This window comes from Rattus rattus, chromosome 7, assembly GCF_011064425.1.
Source record: "Rattus rattus isolate New Zealand chromosome 7, Rrattus_CSIRO_v1, whole genome shotgun sequence".
Lineage (NCBI taxonomy): Eukaryota > Metazoa > Chordata > Mammalia > Rodentia > Muridae > Rattus > Rattus rattus.
The window spans coordinates 101465596-101483520 of NC_046160.1; the positions used below are offsets into that span (position 1 = coordinate 101465596).

Consider the following 17925-nt stretch of genomic DNA (forward strand, 5'->3'; position numbering starts at 1 on the left):
AGTGTTGTTGACCATATTTATTTGCTTGGGCATGATTACTGGTCTGTGGGAAGAGCCCTTGTGATGTAGAGACCAGATGGCAAGAAAGATGTTGTAATATTCTTTGATGGGGGAGGCTATAAGTTGTTGGTTTGTTTTTTAATAATTGATGAGAAGGATATGCTAGTCTTATACCAGATAATTATGTAAAACAAGCTAATTTATTGTCGATATGCATAGTAATGTGAATTTTAACATCTGTGTGTTTGCATCCTATACTTATTAAGATATGTAATAGTTTCTCTCTCTCTCTCTCTCTCACACACACACACACACACACACACACACACACACACACACACACACCCTACAATTACCAGATGCCAATTGGCTGTAGTGGCACAGGCCTGTAACCCTAGCTAGTACTTGGGATGCAAAGATAGAAGGAAGAGGAATTCTAGGTAATCCTTGGCTAAATAGTGTGACTTCCAGACCTTCTTGGGTTGCAGGAGACCCTGTCTCAAAAGACAAAAACAAAACATACTTCCTGGTTACAAAGAAAACAGTATGGAACTAACTCTGGATAGAAGCCAGAAAAAAAGGTGGAGTTAAAAATGACTGAAAACTTGGGAGGCTGGGTGGATTAGATGGTGATACTAGTGACCAAAATAGGTAATAACTAATACACAGACGAAGATTGCCTAGAAGCTGTCGGACTCAGGTATGTTCAGCCTGTGTCCCAGGATAGCTAAATAGCTATGAATGGGGCCAACACACACAAATTTGCTTAAAATATTGGCTTATTTTTTGCTGTAAGGTGTGTTTGTGAGACAGGATATCACTATATGGCCCTGGCTGGTCTGGAACTCACAGAGATCTGCTTGCCTCTCAATGTGCATCACATTATCTAAGGGCCATGTTCTTTGGTTTTTAAATGTAACATTTGTAGATAACAGTGTTATGTTGCAGTTTCAAAAGGTTCGAGATCTTGGAGGTTAGTCAGGTAGTCTGAGCTATGGTAGACATAGGCAGCTTTTAGTTGTTTTCATCTCAATAGAGAATAGAGTCCGTGGTAAAATTTAAGTGAAGTCAATAATGTGTATTGACTAGAAAAAAAGAGACAAAGGCTGGAGAGATGGCTCAGCAGTTAAGAGCACTGACTGCAGGCCCTGGGTTCGGTCCCCAGCTCCGAAAAAAGGGGAGAAAAAAAAAAAAGCACTGACTGCTTTTCCAGAGGTCCTGAGTTCAATTCCCATCAACCACATGGTGGTTCACAACCATCTGTAAAGGTGTGTCTGAAGACAGCTACAGTGTACTCAAATAAATAAAAATTAATTAAAAAAGAAAAATGAGGGGTTGGGGATTTAGCTCAGTGGAAAAGCTTGCCTAAGCGAGCGCAAGGCCCTGTCTGGTCCCCAGCTCCAAAAAAAAAAAAAAAAAAAAAAAAAAAAAGAAAAAAAGAAAAAATGAGACAAAAAATCAGACTGGCTAAATGAGGTGGTACACACCTGTATCTCATAGTTTAAAAGAGGGAAACAGGACGGTTAGAGATTTCAAAGCCTTTTTAAGTACATAGTGAGTGTGAGTCTAGCCTGGGCTAGTAAAGCTCTGTACAAACAATAACAACAAAAACCTAACCAAACAAGAATCAAAATGGTTTAGAAGATGCTATAGAATTGTCTATTCTCTTTTGCTACCTACTCTTTCTCTCTTTAAAATTTTATTCAGTGTATGAGTGTTTTGACCGAATATATATCTTCATACCATCTGTGTGCCTAGTGCTCTCAGAGATCAGAAGAGGATGTCAGCTTCCCTGGGACTGGACTTTCATGAACTGTGAAATTTAATAAACTCAGGTCCTTTGGAGCAGCCAGTATGCTTAACCACTGAATTAACTATCTTACCAGCCTCATTATCCTGATTTCTTATGTCTCTTTCTAGGCAGTTTTACATACATACATATGTACACACATACATGTGTGCATGCAAACACACATATAGGTGTATGTATACATATTGTATGATATATACATATATTTGCATACACACATGACATATATGTATGTGTATATACATATGTGTGCATGGTTTATCTTTTGTTTCATTATTGCTTTGGTTAAGGGTACCTTTTCTTTTTCTTATGTCTTTAAATTTTACGCGTGTGAGTGTTTTGCCTGCATGAGTATCTATGCACCACTTGCTTGTCTGTTGCCTGTAGAGGCAAGAACAGGCTGTTGGATCCCTTGGAACTGGAGTCATAGACAACTGTAACCTGCCTTGTGGGTGCTGAGCATCAAACCCAGGTCCTATGGAAGAAAAGCTAGTGCTCTTAACCACTGAGCCATCTCTCCAGGCCCTAAGATTGCCTTTTCAGTTACTTCACAGGAATAGTTGATAGCAAGAAAGCTATGGACAAAGTAGCTTGTTTCTTTGTTTTCTCTTTTCCTTTGTCTTGTACTGTGTTTTATATTGGTGTTATAGTTATAGTATTAACTGGGGGCATGGGAGAATTTTCCCTTTTGTTTCCTTTTGTATTTCCTTAACAACAATATTCCTGTTGAAGCAAGTGTACCTTGGTGTTCGTTAAAATTATTCTAATGATCATAGATACAAACAAACACACATTCTCTCTCTCTCTCTCTCTCTCTCTCTCTCTCTCTCCTCCCTCCTCTCCCCTCCCTCCCCCCCCTCAACAAAATAAATAAACCTAATGTCCAATACATGCACCCATTACTCTTCAGCAACCCACAAAGTGTTGAACTGTTATCATGCCTTCTGCAGTAAGGGAACCCCACACATTTCTGTTCTTTAAAATCAGGACTGCCACCAAGGCCAGATGCAAGGTCCCAGTGCTGCAGCTGGTGATGGGAAAGACCAACTTACCCCGCCCCCCACCTCAACCCTCACCCCAGGCATGAGAGCCAAGAGAGCTAGTCTTGTCCCTTCAACTGGGGATAGTACTCCCTGTACCTCACCTGGGCAACACAGTGGAGCTGGCCCTGGGACAAAGAGACAGACTCCAAGGGTGTGAGAGTGGGAAAGCTGGCCCAGCCCATTACTGGCTGCAGTACTTGGGAGAGTGGGCCCCATGCCTTGACTGGGCAGTACAGTGAGGCCCAGTTTTCTTAATTGTGGTGTCTTTTTACAACAATAGAGCAGTAACTAATTACTAAACAGTGTGTCTCATGTGTGACAGACTGAAAAGTGCTCCCAAACTAGTTGTCAAACGCATACTTCTTGACATGAATATTCTACTGAAAACCTTAATTTTTCTCAACAAGTTGATCTTATAACCTATGTAGGAAAACAAGAACAAAGGTGATCTTGAAGATAAAGGAATAGAAGGAATCATATCAAATAAGAGCAACTAAAGATTTATAGTAATATGGGCATAGGGTTAATGGGGAAACAGAACAGAAAACCTAGTAAAAAAGAATACAGAATTGGATCAATAATAGCAGTGGCATTTCAAACTACTAGAGAATGAATTGCTTTTTTATAAATTAAAATGGTTTGGTATGCAAACGAATAAAATAGGTCCCTGATGGAGAAGTGATGGCTCACACCTTTCATCCTAGCACTCAGGAGGTAGAGGCAGGATCTCTGTGAGTCCAGCCTAGTCTACATGGTAGTTCCAGGACAGCCAGGACTACATAGACAGATCATGTCTCAAAAATATTAATTATATTAAAAATAGATTCCCTACCTGACAACATACTATAAAAGCAATCCTTCATTATTAAATATATCTAACTGCAAATCAAAAAATGTTTTAATTTGTAGCATGTTAAAAAATTAATCTTGGGGTTGGGGATTTAGCTCAGTGGTAGAGCACTTGCCTAGCAAGCACAAGGCCCTGGGTTCGGTCCCCAGCTCCGAAAAAAAGAAAAAAAAATTAATCTTTATAATCTTGAACTACACTATATATAATTCCTCTAAAACCACCAATGCACAAGCTACAAAGTAAGGGTTAAAATTCCTCTCTGCACATACATGTATAAGTGTGTGTGTGTGTGTCTGTGACTGTGACTAGTGCATATGCATGTATATGGATACAGAGGCCAGAGCTTGATGTCATGTGTCTTCCTAATTGTTCTATACCTAACTTTTTGAGACAGGGTCTCTCACTAAACCTGGGGTTTACCAATTCAGCTAGACTAGACCAGCAAGCCCCAGGATCCTCCTGTCTCTGCTTCCCCAGAATTTCCCCCATGTTGGGATTACAAACTCAGGTGTTAAGTCCAGCTTTTATGTAGTCTTGGCATCCAAACTCAGGTCCTCATGCCTATATAGCAAGCACTTTACCCACTGAGTCATCTTCCCAAACCTGATAAATCTGATTGTGTGAAATTTCTACACCAGGGCCGGAGAGAGTTCAGTAACTAAGAGTGCTTACTGCTCTTGCAGAGGATTCAAGTTCAATTCTCAGCACCCTCACTCATGCAGCTCATACCTACCTCTAACTCTAGCTTCAGGGAACCCAATACCCTCTTCTGGTTCACACAGACATGAGCATATAAGTAGCCGATTCACACAGATACAAACACATGTACATAAATAAAAGTTAAAACAGCAGCTGAAGCCAGTTGTGATGGCAGTACACATTTTTAATCCCAGAACTCAGAAGACAGAGAGGCAGGTGGATCTCTGCCAGTTCAAGGCCAGCTTAGTCTACAGGACAGCCAGGGATACACAGAGAATCCCTGTCTCATATATACATAAAATAAATCTTTAAAAAAATTTCACTCGGGTTGGGGATTTAGCTCAGTGGTAGAGCGCTTGCCTAGGAAGCACAAGGCCCTGGGTTCGGTCCCCAGCTCGAAAAAAAAAAAAAAAAAGAACCAAAAAAAAAAAAATAAAAATAAAAAAAAAAGGGGAAAAATTTAACACAGGGGTAAAGCGCTTGCCTAGCATGCGCAAGGCCCTGGGTTCGGTCCCCAGCTCCAGAAAAAAAAAAAAAAAAAAAAAATTTCACTCTGTAGCCAAGTATGACTTCAACTTTTAATCCTCTTGACTCTATCTCCTGAGCACTGAGAATCTAAGCTCGTTACACTGTACTACTTTTTATAGAATGCCGGGGATCAAAGCCAGGGATTGGTGCACACCAGACAAGAACTATATCCCTAGACCCACCCTGTAAAATTCTTAAAACAAGACTAACTCTTATTTCTACCACCAACTACAAAGTACAGTATTTGAAATATAGGTTAGAAGCTATAGTTCAGTCTCAAGTTTCTAGAAGCTTTGACATACAAAAACATATGCAGTTTTGAAAACACTAAAAAAAAGTTAAATGTAGCTGTTATTGAAATGTTTGCTTTGCACTATAAATGTCTAATTCTAATCTCCAGCACCCGTAAAGCTCTCTTCTTGCTTTCTTTTAGCAGGCTGACTTCAGCTGCAACTCCATCTGCAGGACAGTCCACACAGGCAGAGAGAAGCAGGACAGCAGAGAATGCACACCTCACTTCTCACAGGCCTGAAGTCAGCACATAGGAGTCCTCTACTACAAGAGAAACTTGTGTTGTCAGGTGACACTGAGAACCTGAGACTGACTGCTAATAGGGAGAATCCATCTTGCAGAGCAGTTAGTTGTGTCTGCCACAGCGTGGCATAAAGAAAAGCCCTAGCTAGATCTCCTTTTCCTTAAATAGTCAATTTCCCCAAAAGCATGTATTAAATAATCTATTGATATTTCTTTGTTTTATGAAATTTTTCTTGTCATAGAAGAGTTAATCTTGTTTAGGGTGGTTTTGAATTTGTTCCCCATAATTTGAAGTCAGGGCAGAAACCCAAACTCTACTCCTGCTTGAATCAGCTACCCCTCCCCCCAATAATTTATTTATTTATTTTTCAATAAATTATTTCTTTTCTTATTCATATTACATCCCAGTCACAGGCCTCCTTCCCTCTCAGCTACCTTCCTTATACCTCTCAGGACCACCTGCCCAGTGGTGACATCACCCATCAGAACAGGGTTCCCCACATCCATCAACAATAAAGAGAATGGGGGTTGGAGATTTAGCTCAGTGGTAGAGCGCTTGCCTAGCAAAGCTTAAAGGCCCCTGGGTTCGGTCCCCAGCTCCAAAAAAGAAAAAAAAAAAAAAAAAAAACAATAAAGAAAATGCACATTGACAAGCTTGCAGGCCAATCTGAGGTGTTTTCTCAATTTAGGCTCCCTTCTCCCAGGTGACTCTAGTTTGGGTGAAGTTGGTTGAAGTGACAAACACATGTACACGCACACTCTTGAAGCCCTAAAGAGTTCACAGGGTATACCAATGCAATATATACCAAACAATAGTACAGAAAAGTGTAAGAGCTTTTTTAATAGAGAAACTGTGTGTTACACTTCAGTTGAGAGTAATGAAGAGGGCTCTAGCTAAACTAAACGAAAAGGTGACTGAAAGGATGGTGGTATGTACTGATGAGGACAATTGACTTTGAAAGGCATAAGGCAGCAAGGTCCCAGGCCTCAGCAGCAGAGTTTCCCAACCTTTTCTCTGGGCAGTTTGCTACCTTTCAGGCCCTCTCATCAGAAACTCCAATCTCTGCCAAGTGGTGGTGGCTCACTCCTTTGATCCCAGCACTCGAAGAACAGATAGGAGGATCTCTGTAAGTTCAGAGCCAGCCTGCTCTACAAAGCTAGTTCTAGGACAGCTAGTTCTAGGGTTGTTGGGCTCCTTTTGGTAACATTATGCTAACATTATGACCAAGGAAATAAGCTCAAATCACAGATGTGGCCATAGGAGTCCACCCCACACATCAAAAAGTGTTCTCAGTAAAGAAAAATGGACACAGGCTGCCACACTTAACTAGCTAAGCAAAGAGGTTGGTGTGACAAGATTGGCACATGGAGATGTGTGGGAGCTGAGATAAAGAACAGGATATGTGGCAGAGATGCATTTGCTTGGCCTCCAGAGCCTGTCTGTGACACTAATGCTTGACTCAGACAGAAACTGCTACAGCATGGGTAGCAAGCTAGGGAAATATAAGATTCAAATATCCTCACAAGATCATACTGTTGAACACTTGGTCCCAAGCTGGTGGTGCTGTGGTGGAACCTTTGGGACCAGAACCCCAGCTGGTAGCAATCAGTCACTGGGAGTAGGCCTTGAAGGTTACTACTTAGCCTGACCCTAATCTAGAGTTCTGTGCTTCCCTGAATGCAGCCACAAGGTCAGCATGTTCCTGCCACACACTCCTGACTGCATGGAACTGTTCCATGATGCCTTCACTACCATGATGGACTGCACCCCTGAAGCTGCTTCTGTCTGGTATTCTGTCCCAGCTGTGAGAGAAGTAACTAACACAGGCATACTTGCACAGTGTGCCTCTCAATGGACACCTTTCAGTCCATATAAAGCTGAAGGCCGGGGGTTGGGGATTTAGCTCGGGGGGAGAGCGCTTGCCTAGGAAAGGCAAGGCCCTGGGTTCGGTCCCCAGCCCCGAAAAAAAAAAAAAAAAAAAAAAAAAAAAAGCTGAAGGCCTCTGTCGTGGGTTTATGGTAGGATAATAAAAATCATGTCAAATGTTGTTTTCCAGTAAGTCCTGGAAGCTACTCTCAGTCCATTTCACATGGGATAGATACTGCCAAATAGAAACTTTATCTGATAAAAGGAGATATGATCAGAACTTTGCAAATGTTTCCTGCTGATAAAACCATGACCAGCTTTGGCATAGCTTGTGTGATTTACACAAAGGCTCACACTATTCTCTCTAGTATGTGTGGTATGCTGTAGGAAAGGCTTGTGCACTTCAGTAAAATTCCAAGAAAAGGCCAGCCTCCGTTTTCATAGGCTTTTCTCTTCCCAATTGTGTTCTTGTACATTCAAAGCTCTGTCTGTGTTGCATGTGTGTTATCTGAGAAGCATTTTGGCTATCTAGTATTCTATCTTTGGTGCCTTGTCTTCTAGCTTAATTATTCCCTCTTCTACATACTTTACCAACACCATTGCTTCAACTACCACTCATCCCTCTTTAACCAATTCTCAATATCTAATTTAATGTTCCAAAAACTTCTAATGAGTACTGAATTATCATGTGGGTGCTGGGAATTGAACCCAAGGCTCTCTGGAAGGGTATCCAGTACTCTTAATAGCTGAGCCATCTCTCCAGCTCCTCCTAATGAATTCTGAATTCAATGTTCTGATAGAGTCAGACAAATTAAATACCACCAAGACTCTTCCAACTCAGTAACTTAAAGGTATGGACTTTAGTATTCTTTCCAATTTTAGTATATGTGCTGCCGAAGTGAGCACTGGACTTTAGTATTCTTTTTTTTTTTTTTTTTTTCGAGTGGGGACCGAACTCAGGGCCTTTAGCATGCTAGGCAAGCGCTCTACCACTGAGCTAAATCCCAACCCGGACTTTAGTATTCTTATTTGCAAAATGAGGGCACTATTTACCTAGAAAGGTTCTTCTCTCATTTTTTTAAACCTTTTAATCAACTAAGTTTATTTGACAAGTTTAAACATGTATACAGTGATTCATTCTATTTCCTCTATACATGTATACAGTGATTCATTTTATTTCCTCTTGTCTTCCACCTTCTCTTACTTTCCTCACATTTAAGTCTTTTGTTGTTTTGTTAACGCTCTGATTTTAACCAGGATAGCCTGTGTGGTCACAGGTTTAGCCTCTGCATTTTATACACAATTGAAGGCAACTACAGCCCCTTCCCCAGAATCCATCAATAGCCAATAGTTCAGTCGGGAGATGTAAACCCCCTGAACTCCTCCCTATCCACGCAGACCTGGCCTGTATAGGCCCAATGAAGGCAGTTGCAGCTGCTGTAAGATCATCTTTGCAATGGCTGTGTTGTACCCTGAAGACAGCATTTCACATTTCTCCTCCCAGTCCTCCAGCATACAGTAGGTGCTTTGTAAAAGATGTCTTTTTTAAGGATGGGGTCTTATGAAGTCCAGGCTCAAACTGACTATGAAACTCAAGCTTCTCTGTCCTCTTGTTCCCACTCCTGTGCTGTACCACACATACTCAGGCTCTACGCAGTTCTAGTGAATAGAACCCTAAGCTTTGGGTGTGCTAGGCAAGCACTCTACCACTAAGCCACACCCCCAGTCCTCTCTATTACTATTGTTATTCATACTTTCTCACGGCCTGAAAACATTGCTTACCCTCCTTAATGAAACTGTCAACATTTACCTAGAGTTTTCTTCTTCTTCTTGTTCCAAACCATCTCTTCTCAATTGTGCTTTGCACGCCTGGTCTGCAACTCTGTGTATATCTTTTCCAAGGAGCACTATGATTCTTAATTTTTATGACCTTAGTGTCTCCTCTTCTAGCTTAAGGACATCTTCTATATACTTTACCAGTGCCATAATTTCAAAGACTACTCCACCATCCCTTTAAATAACATCTCCTGAATCCCTCTTACGTGTACAATAAAAACAGTAAAATCCGAAATGTTTGGTTTAGGGTTTCCAAACTAGGAACAAAAGTCTTATTTAAACTGACAAGACCACCACATTTGGGCTAGGGACATGGCTCATTTGCTAGAGTGCTGGTTTAAAATGCCTAAAGCCTGGGGTTAGATCCCCACGTCATGGCACTGCACACTGGTGATTCTAGCATGTGGGAGGTAAGAAACAGGAAGATCAGAAGTTTAAGGTCATTCTTGACTATATAGGAACGTTGAGCCTGTTTGAAATACCATAAAGAAATGATAAGGGCTGGAGAGATGGCTCAGTGGCTAAGAGCACTGATTGCTCTTCCAGAGGTCCTGAGTTCAAATCCCAGCAACCACATGGAGGCTCACAACCATCTGTAATGAGAACTGATGTCCTCTTCTGGTGTGTCTGAAGACAGCTACAGTTTACTTATATATAATAAATTAAAAAAAGATATTTAAAAAAGAAATGATAAAAGATCCAAGAGATAGGCATGTTTAACATGATTTAAAAATTATACAACATATATGTATACACATTCATCAAAATACAGATACAATGTTAATGTTTTTCTACTAACTGACTTTTCAAAACCTGAACACAAAACAATTGTTCCAATGCTTCAAGATCTTTCAGCAAATATCCACTAAGAGTATCAATTTTTTTAAAAAAAGGAAAATTACCTCAACTTCATTAAAGGTCTTGAGAATACAGAACATAAAATAAGATGTCTGAGATTAAGTGAGTCAAGAGCAAAAGGCTTTAATATTCACAAATCACAAATTGTATTATAGAAGCTCCTTAGAAACTACCCAGAAGGCTAGTGACTTGTGGCCACAAACCATTTAATCAAGTAAGGCACACCCACTCTGCATGCAAACACTATCAATTGCCCATTCTACCAATAAACACTGCTTCTTTCTTTCAATAACTGAATCAAACAACAGGCTCTCTTGCTTAGCAGGACAAACTTCTAGTGTACCTGAGTCCACCTAAAAAACTGACAAGTCCCTGAACACCCATTTTAAATACTACCTTAGGGAGCAAATGGTTTAAAATTTCCTAAGAATTTGTATTAAAGAGACTTCTTGAGTCCCACAAATGACTGGAATCTCTCAGACTCGGCTAGTAAAAACCAAATGTTCTTCCCCTTGGAACATTTGAAACAAACAAACAAACAAAATCACACAAGTTATCAGAAGTTACATTTTTTTTCTGCAAGACCTGAAACCTAAGGTGTCTTACCCTGCCAAACCCAATATACAAAACGGCTATTATGACTACTATTCCAATTCTTTCAGTTTCTCTTCAGTGGAAACAAAGCTAGACGTAAGCCACCCTTCCTTGTTATTTGGCCTCTTTCTGACATTACATTTGTTTCTGCCATGCTTGACTTCTATTTAACCTATATTGCTTAGTGCCTCCTTGTAATTGAATTCTACTGATTCTACTGGAAAATAGAAGCCTTTTATACCTCTAAATTTCTCATCAAAACTACTCCCAAACAGGTGGTGGTGGCATGTGCCTTTAATCCCAGCACCTGGGAAGTTAGAGACGAGAATCTGAGCTCGAGACCAGCCTGGTCTACAGAATTCAGGATAGTCAAGGCTTCACAGAAAAACTCGAAAAGTAACAAAACAAACAAAACCAAACAACAAGAAATTACCCTCAGATGGAATTAAGTCATGTTCCAAACTTTTTTTTTTTCCGGAGCTGAGGACAGAACCCAGGGCCTTGGGCTTACTAGGCAAGCGCTCTACCACTGAGCTAAATCCCCAACCCCAAGAAAAGGTCTTTTTAAAAGTGCTAATTACACACACAACCAAGTATGTCATATGCTTATTAGTCAACTGTTAAATCCACAAAAACTAACCCCTGGTGACTAAGATCACTCCACAGCCATCTTGTGAAAAATGTGACGCAAACCCTCTGGAAGTCTTTTTTAGAAAGGAATCCTGTCAGTTGATAGGAATTCCCAGCACCTGGAGATGAAAACAGCAAGATAAAAGTTCAAGGCCAGACTGAACTAAAGGAGACCCAGAAGCAATCAATCCATCCATTCCTCCATCCATGCATCCCATAAACAGAAACAGAAAGAAACTTTAAGAAAGTCTTGCAAAGAGATAAAAGGACTGACTGATTTACAAAGACATCTTGAAGGTTCTTTCCAATTCTAATGGCCAAATGTTCTTCAGGCTACAAGATACCCTTTACCTTCAAAATAGAGGCTGACTCCTTTCCTGGCAGAGGGAAATTCACGGCCTTATTATTCAGCTGCTCCTCTAGTGGAAACTCTGGCTACCTTTCATCACTGAACAGCAGTAACCTCTGTTTTGTAATACCTCCTTACCACATTATCTACTCATCGAACAGCCCCATCCAGGAGCTGCTTTTAACACAGGCATTAATCTCTTCAAATATACCCTGGTGAGTGTGTACAGGTATCAGAAGTAGCTGATTCCCCTTAGAGAAGAAAGCCTACACATTATAATTTCTCTCCTGTGCATTAAAAAGCAATGTTAAGACATGATGTGAGGAAGCAATTTTACATTTCATCCACATAATAGTTATTACTTTAGTGAAAGCATGACCCTTGTATACCTGATTTGTATCTTACTGTGTTATTTTCAGAAAAAAAAATTGACAATAATCCCCCTTTAGGATGCAAGGAAGGGGGATTGGGGATTTAGCTCAGTGGTAGAGCGCTTGCCTAGCAACCGCAAGGCCCTGGGTTCGGTCCCCAGCTCCGAAAAAAAAGAAAAAAAAAAAAGGATGCAAGGAAAGACAGGCAGGAGTTGGAGTACATACATTTAACACAACCAGCCTCGGGAACTATTTTAAGATATTCTCTTTTTCTCATAAACGTAAGAGATTTTATTCCTCATAAATGTAGTACCTGCTTTAAAATAATTTGTAAAAATAGTTTTCTTGAAAAGATATTGCAGCCCTTAAAGCACTCCATTAGAACATTCTTTCAAATGTCATTGTGCCTTGAGTGCAAATGTTTAACAAAATTGATTAACAGAGCCGGTAGATGTAAGCAGCACAGGTGAGGGCTCACCTATACAGCTCAGACGGGCTTTGAACTCTCCTCCAGCCTCAACTTTCTAAGTGCTAGGATTACAGGTGTTTGCCACCACACCCAGCTACAGTCACAGCTTTTTGTATATTTTAATAACTTTGTATTTCATTTTAATAGTTGGCAACCTCTGAAGAAATACCATGCCTACAAATAATAAATTGTTGGGATTCCAGGAGGTCAGAACTTGACTATTTATTTAGTCCGAACGTAACCCCTAGTGGGTTGTTAGAAAGCACCTCTAATACGTGACCAGCTTTGTCTGGACTTCCTTTTTCCTCATAAAGGTCCTGCTCACCCATTCACCCGTTCTCTTCTAGCTCCAGTTATTCAACCTCCCCGACACATTCTATACCTCTACAGTGTTGTCTCATTAGCCATGGTACATCACTAGGGAAAACGGTATTCTTCCACAGCTCCTGACCAACTGACCCTCCCCACATCCCCTTTTTTGGAGGCAGAGTCCTTCTTCATCGTCCTGGCTGTCCGAGAACCCACTATGCAGGCCAGGCCAGCCTGAGCTCAGAGATGCGAATCTGCCTGAGGGCTGGGATTATAAACAAGTGACATCAAGCCCAGACTGCCAACTGACTTTTATCGTAGCTTCTCGAAAGCAACCTTTTGACTTGTCAACACCTTACACATTCAAGGGAGGCCAAGTCTTTTCTATGCACTCCTATCCTAACCTTCAACTCTCCCCCAGAGTCTTAACTCAACCTGACTTGAAGATAACACTTTCATACCACAGGATTCACAGGTCTATCAGAGCTACTGATGCAGGGGACAGGTTGCTATTGCTTAGTATCATCTATGTTGAAGCCAAAGTGGGGTCACTGTCCTATCAAAACTACAACACACTCCTGCTAAAGGGATCAAGCAACTTTTAAAACTATTCTTCCCGATATCTGCACAGTACTTTTAAGTGTTAAACTCAAAGTTATCACAGTACTACCTTCTAGCAACACAAATCTTGCACCTTTTTAAGAAGCCTGTCTTTAAAAACACATTTCAGTATAAGAGTCAGTAGAAATAATAGAAAGGCTGGTTTACAAAGTACTGCCAGGAGCCACGAGGGAGCCGTGCCTTGAATCCTAGCACTTGGGAGGCAGAGACAAGTCTGCGAGTTTGAGGCCAGCCTGGTCTACAGAGTGAGTTCCAGGACCGCCAGGGTTATAAAGAGAAACCCTGTCTCAGAAAAATCAATCAATAAAAATACTGTCAGGAAAACCAGGTGTGGGGGTCTTAGTCGCACTTGGGGAGGCAGAGGCAGGAGGATCTCTAAGTTGGAAGTCAGCCTGGTCTACAGAGCAGAACAGCCGGGGCTGTCACTCAAAGAAATCATGTCTTGAAACAAACAAATAAAATACTGTCAGGAATTCAGAATTCTGTAAGGTAGTTTAGAAGTTCATGGATATGATGATTCAACACCAGATAATTAATATAACTTGACAACTTACCACTGGATTAAGCAATGCCCTCCATGATAGCTCTATTGCTTGGTGAAGGGGCCACCTAATCCAAGACAACCGAGGAGGTTCCCTGTCAAGGTTTTCCTCATAAAGGAAGTCCAGAATGTGATAAGGAAGAAGCTGTCTGGCTGTACTTCCACAACTGCACTGCCTAACTTTCTCGGAACGTCATCTTCCTTTTCGGGGCTGCAAGACTCTACAGGAAGCATGTGCTTGAGGGGACGCGAGCAGGGACAGAGAAGGTATCGCCGGACTCCGAGGAGGGAAAGATTTCCTCCGCTTCCCAGTGGGAGCGGCCTGCATTTTTTGCGGGATCCACACGAGAAAGAACCAGGGACATGGAAAGGAAGCCCAGCCTCCAGGGCCCTTCAGAACAGCAAATGCTGGGAAGCTCCTCAGAGCTAAGGAGCTGGGCAGACTTAAGGAGTCCCATGTTGCTGAGGAGCCCGTGGAGACTGGACAGCCGGGCAGAGCTAGCGAACATCGCACACCTAAGAAGCCAGGTAAACCTGAGGAGTCCCACACGGCAGGGAGCCCCTCATCGCTGTGGAGCCGAGTAGTACTGGGAAGGCTCGAATAGCTGGAGAAGCGGACAGAACTGGGGAGCCCCTCATGGTGAGGAAGCCCCACACAGTTGTTGAGTCCCGCGCTGCCCTTGAGTCTTCCTCCCGCACAGGGGGAGGCCCAGTCAGTGCCGGGACCCAGTCAGTGCCGGGTCCCGGTCGCTCAGCACACCTGAGCCGCGCCCAGCCGCCAACCAGCCGCTGACCGGTCCGCGCGGCTGCGCGTCCTCCCCAGCCCGGCCCGGGCATCGGCTCGCGGGGTCCCGGCCCACCGCCCCGATCCCGCCCGGCCTCTCGGTCCCATCGTACCTGGCCCGCAGCCGCGATGGTGGCGGTGCTGCTCCTCAAGTACCCGTTCCTCACTTCCCCGTTTTTCACGCAGCCGTTCGCCCGCATCGGGCGGCGGCAGCAGCAGCCTCCTGGCTCCGGCCGCATCCTCCCGGCAGCACCCGGCAGCAGGACAGGCTCTGGAGGCGGCGGCGGCGCCAACTCCCGCTCCGCACCGCACCCACCTCTCCGAAACCGGAAATGGCTGCAGCGCCGCTGCCAATTCCCGGTCCGGCCGTCACGCGAGGGCGGGACCACTCCGAAAGCCTGGGCTCGCCGAAGCCCGGCAGCGGGAGGGAACATGGGGCGGAGCCTATTGGCGATTGACCAATCCAAAGGCAAGATAGGCGGATCTTATGATGCTTCTGGCCAATCAAGAACGAGAGAAAAGCGGCTTGCTGGCATCAAGGGGACTTCTTCAGAGGAACTCGAGACCTGGGCATTTGATTGGAGCCCTAGCTAAATCGTAGTTGGAGCTTTGCTGCCTAATGGTCCGGATTGGAAAGGAGGCGGAGCCCGAAAAGAAGTAGCCAATTAGCGTGTGGAGAAAGAAACAGGGGCTGAGCCCATCTCCAGAGCCGGTTCCTGGTTCTCCAGCACAGGTGGTGGTTGCCCTCTGTGCCCTTCCTCCCGAGAGGTTCTCGGATTGAATCCAAGCCCAAGACAGGCAGCTCCCTCATTTCATTAGCAAATTCCTCTGTGGGTGCTAATAGAATAGCCTTTTTGACAGCCTCTCACCCGTTCTTCACTGTGAGCTACGCTAATGCCTCGCGTGCTCATCGCTTGTTTCTATCCGGATTTTCCCAGGGCAATTTCCTTTGAAGACTTTCCTTGAAAGTCATGAGACTTGATCTAGTTCCAGATCTTGTGATAACTGAAACTTGAGGAATTAACTACTTCAGGAGCCAAATTCTTTTAAAATTCTTCCTGCTTCGTAGACTTCCTTTGCAAGAATTACATTAGTAAAGCGCTGGACACCTATCAAAATACCCAATCCAAACCAGTGGCAAAAGAAAAGAAATTGATCTACATTACAGCATTACAGAGACCTTTAGTTACCCATAAAAAATTAGTGTCATAATTAAGAGCATGACTCAGCCTAGGTTTGAATCCTGGATGCCTCACCTACTAGCTGAGTGACCTCTACGTTCCTTCCTCTGCTCAGGGGGATAATAACAGTTGCCGTAAGAGAATCTAATGAGTTAATGCATGTAATGTATTTTGTGTAGGACCTGGCAATTAGTAAGTATTCATTAAGTGCTGGTTATTATTAATTGCTGAATGCATTTGTGTGAATCCCTACATCACACAACCCCTACTCCCCTGGAGCTTTAGAAATGCGTGGGCAAGGTATTTGTTTCGCTCAGTTTAGGAGAGGACTACTCTTAACAGCAAGTGGAGAAAGGGCAAAGCTTTCAAGTCGCAAACCTTCTGATCCCAAAGTGAACATGAGAATCAAAAAGAACTATACTGGGCCTGGAGAGGCGGTTCAGCAGTAAAGAACACTCACTGCTTGTACAGAGGACCTGGATTTGATTCTTAGCACCCACATGGTGGCTCACAGCTCTCTATAACTCCAGTCTCAGAGGATCCAAAGCCTTATTCTGATTTCCCAGGCACAAACTTGGCACACATCCATACATGGAAACAAAACACTCACAGACATAAAATAAAATCTCCTTTTTAAAAGTTGGATTTTTTTTTTTAAAGCTCTGTATGCCTTTAAGCTAAGCATAGTAATGCACCGATACAATCTCAGCACTCCCGAGGTGGAGGCAGGAGTGTAGATGTTCAAGATAAACTTTAGGTATATAACCTGTTCCAAGCCAGCCTGGGATTGAGGCATCCCGTCTTAAGCATGAGGAGGTGGGGAATAACTTAATCAATGTAATGCTGCCAGGAAAACAAGAAAAGTCAGATTTTGAGCATCTAGTTTAAAAACCCAGTCCTGGGGATACAGAGATGAGGGGGATTCCTAGAGTTCTCTGGCCAGCCGGCCTCACTGAGTTGGTGAGTTCCAATGTCAGTCAAAGACCCTGTCTCAAAAATAAGGCAGAGATGATGGGTGATGGTGGTGTATGCCTTTTATTCAGGCCCCCAGGAGGCAGAAGCAGGCAAGTAGATCTCCGTGATTTCAAAGCCAGCCTAGTCTACAGAACAAGTCCAGAACAGACAAGGCTACACAGAGAAACCCATTCTTGAAAAATCAAAAAAAAAGGAGAAGGAGGAAGAAGAGGAAGAGGAAGAGGAGGAGGAAGAGGAAGAAAGGAAGGAAGGAAGGAAGGAAGGAAGGAAGGAAGGAAGGAAGGAAGAAACGTAGGGAACAATTGAGGAAGACACCTGACACTGACATCTGACTTTCATGCACATGCACACACGAAGAAGTGAATGCTTCATGAAGCTTACATTCAAGAATCAAGATATGGGGCTAAAGAGATGGCTCAGTGTTTTGGCTGCTCTTCCAGAGAATAAAGATCTGAGTGCCTGAACCTACCTGTTAGATCAAAAGCATCTTTATGGGTAATTTGATGCCCTGAAAAGACATATATGAAGCTATATAAAATAAAAGGGCAACCTTTTAAAGAAGGAGAAAGAGAAGAAGAAGAAATAGGCAATCGGAGTTCCAAAGTGGGACAGTGGATGACAGCAGCTGATCAGATTACCATGGGCAGTGGAGGTGCTCAGGGCAGAAATCTGGGTGAAGGAAAAGTTAAGAGGTTTGATTGACACTTGGATAGTGGGCTGAGAGAATGGAAATAAGGCTTGGATGGAAGATATGCAATTAGCTGGACCTTGAAGGATGAGCAAGACTTAAAAACTGGCTCAGAACGAGCAGGGGAGTTTGTTCTGGGGGCGGAGGGAGGACTCACAGCAGCACAGGGACAAAGCTGGGCAGAGGTTGGCCTGGCCTGGATCCTGGGAAGAACCTGTCCCTTCCTCCTGAGGACAGAACACCAGCAGCTTCTTGTCTTGTTCTGCTGCTTACTCACCCTAGCCTCAAAGGAGTCATGCTCACACAGCTCTGATTTCCTCACTCCCCATTTGAGGTCAATTCCTACACTTCTTCCTTCAGTAGACGGCTGTGTGCTATAATACCCAAA

At 43.1% G+C, this 17925-nt stretch overlaps 1 protein-coding gene across 1 annotated transcript in view; it reads right to left on the reverse strand.

The window, feature by feature from the left end:
- Sptlc2 (serine palmitoyltransferase long chain base subunit 2) overlaps window positions 1–15036 on the reverse strand; it is a 78406-nt gene extending 63370 nt beyond the window's left edge. Inside the window, exon 1 of the mRNA XM_032908216.1 lies at window positions 14807–15036. Within this exon, the coding sequence (XP_032764107.1) occupies window positions 14807–14932 (126 nt within the window). The 5' untranslated portion in view covers window positions 14933–15036. The remainder of the gene's footprint in view (window positions 1–14806) is intronic.
- Window positions 15037–17925: the final 2889 nt, after the last annotated feature.